This window comes from Nanorana parkeri, unplaced genomic scaffold, assembly GCF_000935625.1.
Source record: "Nanorana parkeri isolate BGI_ZX_2015 unplaced genomic scaffold, ASM93562v1 scaffold3825, whole genome shotgun sequence".
NCBI lineage: Eukaryota > Metazoa > Chordata > Amphibia > Anura > Dicroglossidae > Nanorana > Nanorana parkeri.
Genome location: NW_017310093.1, coordinates 3259 through 12184, shown reverse-complemented (window position 1 = coordinate 12184; position 8926 = coordinate 3259). Strand labels below are relative to the sequence as shown.

The 8926-nt window shown below is 51.0% G+C and overlaps 1 protein-coding gene across 1 annotated transcript in view; it reads left to right on the top strand.

The window, feature by feature from the left end:
* Window positions 1-5196, top strand: part of LOC108803522 — a 16203-nt gene extending 11007 nt beyond the window's left edge. Inside the window, exon 4 of the mRNA XM_018575358.1 lies at window positions 4912-5196. Coding sequence (XP_018430860.1) covers window positions 4912-5093 — 182 coding nt within the window. The 3' untranslated portion in view covers window positions 5094-5196. The remainder of the gene's footprint in view (window positions 1-4911) is intronic.
* Window positions 5197-8926: the final 3730 nt, after the last annotated feature.

Below are 8926 nucleotides of genomic sequence, written 5' to 3'. Positions count from 1 at the left end.
TCCATCGACGTCACCGGGCTCCTCCCCCCTTCCCTTCGTTAGCCGACAGAGCCACTTGGGGAAGGGATGAGGAGTCCGGTGACGTTGATGTCCGTGACGTCACCGGATCTCCGACGGACATTTCCGGAAGACCCGGAAGCCGGCGGAGAGGGGAGTGTTTTCATTATTGATCAAAATTATTTTAATTGATCAAAAATTTTAACGATTAATCTGGTAATTAATCGTTAATTTCCGCAGCCCTAGCAGAAATATAAATGACCGCCCCCCCCGGTCACTTTATCCTCCTTCCGATAGGATGTCTCCATACTATATACCCGTCTCACCCAGTGAGGTGACATCCTATGAAGCACCAAAACCAGATTCCCCTTCAACAGCGTCATTTGTTTTCCTTTTTTGTAGATGAGGAATTATTTCCCAACAACTCTCTGATCTGAGGAGATCCGGAACCAACTTCCCCCCTTTCATTGCACCTGAGAACCGATCTAGAACTTTATAAAAACTCAATCTGAGATTTGGAGTACAGCCTCGTGTGGCTCTCCTCCTCTCAGGTTGATGTGGAATGACCCCCTAAGTGGTGTGGCAGGCTAACATTTCCATCTCAGGGTCTGGTTCTTGGCGTACGATGAGAACAATAAGCTGAGGCCCAGTCAGTTCTTTTTACCTTTTATTGCTGAACTCAATCTTAGGACAGAGGGTTGAGGGGTGCGGGATATCCAAAGGGATCAGATAACTAGGACCGGTATTCCGCAGGCAGTAGGCCCTTTATTAGCAGCCTCCTGGTATTTGCTGGCCCAGTGAGAGCAGCCAGAAAGATCTATGACCCCGTAAAAGCAGTCACAGTCTTTCTTGAGTTGCAGTGGATCCCTCTAATCATTCTGGCCATTGACATGGATAGCAGTGAAGGATCCCTACATTGAAGGGCGATGAATCCTTCTTACAGTGTCCAGCAGTAGCTCAAACCCGGCTCCTCTTCAGCACGAAGATACAGATTCTCCTTCCAGGCAGCCATCTTCTCACCCAGCTCCCTATGGAGATCCACTCCAGCGAGGCAGCTAAAATCCTGGGGCCTTCAGCACATGCCCCAGGCTGAGGCTGGCCCACGTAGATATCTTTGTAGACACGCATCCTCCCCAGAGTAAACCTCAGGAGAAGAACATACTGGAATGGTGCCCCAAATATTTATCATCTTCCAAAACTATTCCTCTGAACAAGGACCTCAGGGATTGGTTGGGCCAGACAAATATTCATAACTCAGTGATTACTGGAACCTCTATAACAGTACCAGGCAGATGCAATCAACACACGAAGCTTAGGAGAACCAGGAGAGCCTAGAAAAAGGCAAACAGAGCTCAGGCTGGTCACAGCCAATCAGCAAACCCAATGCCAAACTAAACTAGGAACACTACAAGTGTGAAGGGCCCGGTCTCTGCACATGAATTATCCTCCAGAGCAGAAGGAGGGCGATGGTGACCATATTGGACAGACTGATGGTGAATGTTCTGCCTCTCTCAACAAGCAGCAAAGGGGAATATGGATCTTGTTTATCACATTACAATCAGTAGGGGGGAAGTGCTCATTGAATGTTTCCTCCACGTGGTGATCATACTGCTCAGCTACGGGGAAACCATCATACACCAATATAACCTCGGGGGAGGGGGAATGACTTCATCCTGGATTTGGAGATATGCTCCTGTATATGGGGGGAGGGGGGTCTTTTGTTTATCCAACTTTTCTTTGTTTCTTTGCTGTATAAAGTATAATATTTTGGGCAATGGTTAGGAATACCGGGGACTTCACTGCTGATGATACTTTCCTGGTTGTCTCTAGTGTTAGTTGATCTCTACTCCAGAACAAGCATGAACCAAGTGAAGTCAGAGCAAAGTCAGAGTTCCCAAGCTAAATATTCATTTCATGTCAGTGTTTAGTGTGGTCAGAGGATCGGCATGACAACCAGGTAACTGGCGCTGTCAGGAGGAGAGGGTACCACTGGAAGCCTCCGTATTTCCATATGACCATTGTGATAAGTCTGAGTTTCTATGTCATTGCTCTGACCAATCATATCCTTGAATTGTGTCCCCCCCAGTCCCCCTCTCCGACATCGCTGTGAGCTCCTCCTGTCTCCCGGATGGCAGTGCAGAGGCCGTCTGTTCAGTGAGAGGATCGGATCCCTGTTATTCCTGGAGATTTAATGAAGAATCAAAATCCAGAGAGATCTGGGTAACTCTTCCCCCTCCGGTCTTCGGGACCCTCCGCTGTGATGTCACCAATCAGATCAATAATCTCAGCACATCTATCAATATCTCCTGTACAGGTGAGTGGGAGAGAGAGACCGGTCCAGAGATTTATATTTACATCCTAACACAAAGGACTCGGATATAATAATAATAATAATAATAATGGGATGATGTCGGATTTGGGAATGTCGGATCGGTTACATTGTCTATAATTGTAGAAACGAGAAGCAGAAAATTCTTCATAACAATGAGAATGACGTGATTGGTAATGACGCCGTGTTCAGTGTCTCTCATGTAGTGACCGCTATGATCTCCTCCACCGGCCATCCTCCAGTCAGTGATTGGACAATAGCTGATAGCGGGACATATAGATTTGGTGCACAGCCTTATGGGAGATCTGTGCCATCTTATGTAGCTTGGACATCACTATGGGAGGGGGAGCCGACTCGGACCCTCTGCAGGGTGGATGTGATCTGCTCACTGATTGGTTGGAACTGAACATCTGGCTTCTATGGATCCCTAATATCTGACACTTCCAGTTTGGTGTGGCCGGTTGATCTGTCTCTAGATGGGTCTTATTCAGTATTTGGGGTAAGAAACCTTAATTCAGTTCCTGACACAGACACTGACATCTCCCCCTCTCTGTGTGTCTCAGTTCCGGTATCGGATCCGGTCCTGGAAGTGACGTGTCTCCACAATGGCAGCTCTGAGATCTCCTGTAGGGTGGAGAAGGGGACTGACCTCTCCATCTTCCTGACTGTGATTGGAGGATCGGAGGGATATAACGTCACCAGTTCAGAGCGGACAGTCCGTGTCACTGTGCCTCCGGTGTCACCTCCCGATTCCTGGAACATCAGCTGCTTGGTGAAGAACAATATCGGTGAGAGATCCACCAATGAGATCCGTGAGCCTTGTCCAGGTGAGTGACGTGTGTCCTTTACCTCTGTATATACCAGTGTGGTGTTCCTCATCATTATAATACAGCACCGGGGCTGTGTCATCTCTGCTTTGAAGGTTAGGATGGAGTTATGTTTCCGGTTATGGTTTGGTTGGGTTTTGGGTTGATGTTAAATATCTCCGGACAAATATCCCAAACTGATCGCTGGCATTAGAAAAAGAGAACTTATCTAAAGGATCTTATTACCAACCTAAAGCCGTGGTCACCTGACACTCCAATCCCGAGTCCTCTCTCCTGGAAGGTGGGGTCCTTCTTTGGGGTTCCACTACACTGCCTGCATCACATCCTATTGGCTTCCATTGGTGGGCTCCTGTGAGGATCCAGAAGAGAAGTTATTTCAGTGCGAGGGGACCATCAGGTGCTGCAGTGCTGGATTAGTGGTTTCCTGCACCCGGAAATGGCACAGGGGAGGGGCCTGAATGGGGGACTTATAGTATCTCCCAGAAGTGAGTCCCCCCCTCTCATTGGATGATATCATGTCATGTGACGACACAGAAGACATGACACTTGGCTACAATGTAACGTAGTGAGTGTACAGCTTGTATATCAGAGTACATTTCCTGTCCCCTCAAAATAACTCAAAACACAGCCATTGATGTCTAAACCGCAGGCAACAAAAGTAAGTACACCCCTAAGTGAAAATGTCCAAATTGGGCCCAAAGTGTCAATATTTTGTGTGGCCGCCATTATTTTCCAACACGGCCTTCACCCTCTTGGGCATGGAGTTCACCAGAGCTTCACAGGTTGCCTCTGGAGTCCTCTTCCCCTCCCCCATGACGTCATTGATGTCTAAACCGCAGGCAACAAAAGTAAGTACACCCCTAAGTGAAAATGTCCAAATTGGGCCCAAAGTGTCAATATTTTGTGTGGCCGCCATTATTTTCCAACACGGCCTTCACCCTCTTGGGCATGGAGTTCACCAGAGCTTCACAGGTTGCCTCTGGAGTCCTCTTCCCCTCCCCCATGACGACATCACGGAGCTGGTGGATGTTAGAGACCTTGCGCTCCGCCACCTTCCGTTTGAGGACGCCCCACAGATGCTCAATAGGGTTTAGGTCTGGAGACATACATGGCCAGTCCATCACCTTCACCCTCAGCTTCTATAGCAAGTGGTGGTCTTGGAGGTGTGTTTGGGGTCGTTATCATGTTGGAATACTGCCCTGCGGCCCAGTCTCCGGGGGGAGGGGATCATGCTCTGCTTCAGTATGTCACATGTTGGCATTCATGGTTCCCTCAATGAACTGTAGCTCCCCAGTGCCGGCAGCACTCATGCAGCCCCAGACCATGACACTACCATCACCATGCTGGAAGATCTCTGTGCTGATTGGGTGATTAGGATTCCAGGCGCCAGGCACACAACGCCTGGTAATTCTTCCCATTCCAGGACCATTTACCATCCCGGTATGAGGTCAGTAGATCTTATAAAGCAGCTGTGATCCCCATCCCCCCACCCTCACAAGGGGTCATAGACATTGTGGAAGTGTTTATTGATGTGATTGGTGACTCTCTGACATGGTCATGTGTCCTCACCCGGCCCGCTGTCCTTGTGTGATGATAATCTCCTTCTATCCTCCATGTTACTGAATGATCTCGGACCAGCGACATCTGTATCATGTGTGACTTTCCTGATACATTTCCTCCTGAATGATCTGACGGTCTGATATGTGATGTTGTTGTTCTGTATAACTCTGTCATGGTGTCTCCGTATTTTATCTCCAGGAATTCCGTCACGTTGGGGTCACCTCCTGTCACACGGTGCGGTCTGTGTCCTCTACACGGTTCTCCTCATCTGTATGGTCAATGACCTGAGGAAGATGAATGGGAGTGAGAGGAGGACGAGGAGGAGAAGGGATCGTACAGAGATGGAAATGGAACCAACTTACTATAATGAGAGGAACTGAAACCTTCAACCCGATTGTCAGCCTGGAAGTTGTCTGAGGCCACAAACACGGCTACAGAATGGAAAGGAAGTAACAGACGGTAGTACACGGTCATATCTGGGTCTCCTGCTGACCTCGTGTACTGACCACCAATAATAGATGAAGTGTCATTAGTTATATAAATGTATCCGCAGGAAATGTCTTTAGATTCTGGAATTGTTGAGTTGTAGAGCTGCTTCTAGAGTAGTCTCAGGAAGATGATTGGAAGAAGCTCGAATACCGGCCACGAGAACGCATTGTGACCATTTGATTGGCTGAAGGAAAACATGAAAAGTTCCGGCCGTCTTATCTCAGAGTCGCTCACCAAGCCAGGAGGAATGTCATGATTGCAGCCATTGAGATCAACTATCCAATCAGCTCCAGACAATGTCAGCGTGTAGCTGGTACTTGGCATTAGTTGACCTGAAGTCTGCCGGCCTCCCTGTAATGTACTCGGCCCCTCCGGGTGTGTTGCTGTGGATCTCAGCTTCAGAATTGGTGCGGTCGCTTGGTTTGTATGGCGTTTCTAATGTAAGCAGTCTGATAATGTCAGTGAAAGGAGGTAGAGATTTGCAGCGGGTTTGTATTTGTTCGGAGCAATGTATTGATGACCCGGAACTTGAGGCGGAATGTACAGATGTCGTCTTCATCCCATAGCAAGTAATTGGATTGTAACAGTCAATTGAATAAAGGTGTAACCAGCTGAGACCGCGTACTTGCAGTTTGTGAAGATTCGCTCCCACGGCGCCCCCCGGAGGCTATTCAAGGAATTGCTGGTTATTTCATCCCCCATACAAAGGGAGTGATTGCTGAGGGAGTCAGGGGAACGAGTTCCCGCAGCCCTGAGTGGGAGGAAGTGGCTGCTGGGGCGAGATAGAAGGGGGCACTCGTCCGGCCCAATAGTGAGAGGTTCGGTGCGGAGACTAGGAGGTCCTTGCCCGGCGTCATACACACTCGCCCGAACGCCAGGCAAGTGACCCCGTCGGCCTTACGAAGAGGAAAGGGGAGGAGTCGCGTGACGTCTTTCCTGGTGACCCCGTCGCGGGGGTTCCCCCGACGGAGCCGCGGGACGCGCCGGAACCGGGCGACGGGTACGTTCGTTACACTCCCTTAGTCAGTGTCCCCCTCTATCCAGCACATTGATGTGTAGAGGACACAGATTCTGAGGAACAGGAGGCGGAGTTATGAAGAAAAATGGGCGGATTCGATGGGACTGTTTGTATATAGACATGCGCACCAGCAAAACATTTGTTTCGTTTCGTTTTTCGGGTCCGAAAGTCAATTCGTTTGGGAATTCGGACGAAATCCGTTAGCGGAAATCCGTACTAACTTTCGTCGTTTCGATCTTACTCTTCTAATTGCCGTATAACCCGGCTTGTTATTAGCTGTGTGCTGAACTCCATGGACTTTGCATGTTACGCACTGCGGGGGCTGATTGCTAACTGCGTCTCTCTATACCGCGCGTCTCTCTATACCGCGCGTCTCTCTATGCCGCGCGTCTCTCTATGCCGCGCGTCCCTCTATACCGCGCGTCTATATACTGCGCGTCCCTCTATACTGCGCGTCTATATACTGCGCATCTCTCTATACCGCGCGTCTCTCTATACCGCGCGTCTCTATACTGTGCGTCTCTATACCGCGCGTCTCTCTATACCGCGCGTCTCTCTATACTGCGCGTCTCTATACCGCGCGTCTCTCTATACCGCGCGTCCCTCTATACTGCGCGTCCCTCTATACTGCGCGTCTCTATACTGCGCGTCTCTCTATACCGTGCGTCTCTCTATACCGCGCGTCTCTATACTGCGCGTCTCTATGCCGCGCGTCTCTATACTGCGCGTCTCTCTATACCGCGCGTCCCTCTATACCGCGCGTCCCTCTACTGCGCGTCTCTCTATACCGCGCGTCTCTCTATACCGCGCGTCTCTATACCGCGCGTCTCTCTATACCCGCGTCTCTCTATACCCGCGTCTCTCCATACAGCGCGTCCCTCCATGCCGCGCGTCCCTCTATGCCGCGCGTCCCTCTATACCCGCGTCTCTATATACCGCGCGTCTCTCTATGCCGCGCGTCTCTCTGTACCCGCGTCTCTCTGTACCCGCGTCCCTCTATGCCGCGCGTCTCTCTATGCCGCGCGTCTCTCTATGCCGCGCGTCTCTCTATGCCGCGCGTCTCTCTATGCCGCGCGTCTCTCTATGCCGCGCGTCTCTCTATGCCGCGCGTCTCTCTATGCCGCGCGTCTCTCTATGCCGCGCGTCTCTCTATGCCGCGCGTCTCTCTATGCCGCGCGTCTCTCTATGCCGCGCGTCTCTCTATGCCGCGCGTCTCTCTATGCCGCGCGTCTCTCTATGCCGCGCGTCTCTCTATGCCGCGCGTCTCTCTATGCCGCGCGTCTCTCTATGCCGCGCGTCTCTCTATGCCGCGCGTCTCTCTATGCCGCGCGTCTCTCTATGCCGCGCGTCTCTCTATACCGCGCGTCTCTATACCGCGCGTCTCTCTATACCCGCGTCTCTCTATACCCGCGTCTCTCCATACAGCGCGTCCCTCCATGCCGCGCGTCCCTCTATGCCGCGCGTCCCTCTATACCCGCGTCTCTATATACCGCGCGTCTCTCTATGCCGCGCGTCTCTCTGTACCCGCGTCTCTCTGTACCCGCGTCCCTCTATGCCGCGCGTCTCTCTATGCCGCGCGTCTCTCTATGCCGCGCGTCTCTCTATGGGGGGGGAGGGGCATTGCTGCCCAGGGTGTCCCTGGCTATGATCATTTGAGGAAAGAACAACTGTGGTAAGTCCATGCCTCTTATGGGCCAGCATGGGGCTGCTCTGTTCCTGGCTATCTGTAGGTCTTGCAGACGTCCCCCCAGCAAGACCTAAAATTGAACGTGTCAAAAGCGTGGCAAAACACATCGCAGTGCGTTCCAGATCTGGTCCAGAAAATGGTGTGAACCTGCCCTGAAGCCAGCCCAGTATTCTGTGAATTGGGCCCCTGGATGCAAGGTGCTCGTTATCGTAGCTAGCGTCTCTTTGGGGAGAAATCACTATACTTTAGTCAAGGGCCGATCCTCCACCAAGCTTCTCAGGCTCATTATTGAGGCTGAAGTTCCTCCATGGCATCTCCATCCCCGGGCTTCATTGTTCTAGGCCTCAAAAACCAGGCTCCAGTCCAGGCCAATGGTCACCCACCTCACTCATCAGGCCCTGAAAGGATCAAATAATGCGCAGCATCCTTCTTCCATCGGAGCCTTTCACCTTCCCGTACGGGTCGCACTACAGAGCGGCTCCTCATATAAAACGCCCCTTTCTTGTATCTGTCGGTATTATGTCTCATAGATGGAGAGAGACAAAAGAACTCCAACAGAGGACCAACATTGTAGACATGGGCACAAAAAATTGTTTCGATTCGTAGAAGCGTAGTCAGCGAACAAGCCGAGGTCAGGAGCCAAAGGTATCGGGTATGAAGCGGAAGACGATGAGAGTAGTCGGTGAATCCGCAGCCAAAGGTATCAGGTATGAAGCGGAAGACGATGAGAGTAGTCGGTGAATCCGCAGCCAAAGGTATCAGGTATGAAGCGGAAGACGATGAAAGTAGTCGGTGAATCCGCAGCCAAAGGTATCAGGTATGAAGCGGAAGACGATGAAAGTAGTCGGTGAATCCGCAGCCAAAGGTATCAGGTATGAAGCGGAAGACGATGAAAGTAGTCGGTGAATCCGCAGCCAAAGGTATCAGGTATGAAGCGGAAGACGATGAGAGTAGTCGGTGAATCCGCAGCCAAAGGTATCAGGTATGAAGCGGAAGACGATGAGAGTAGTCGGTGAATC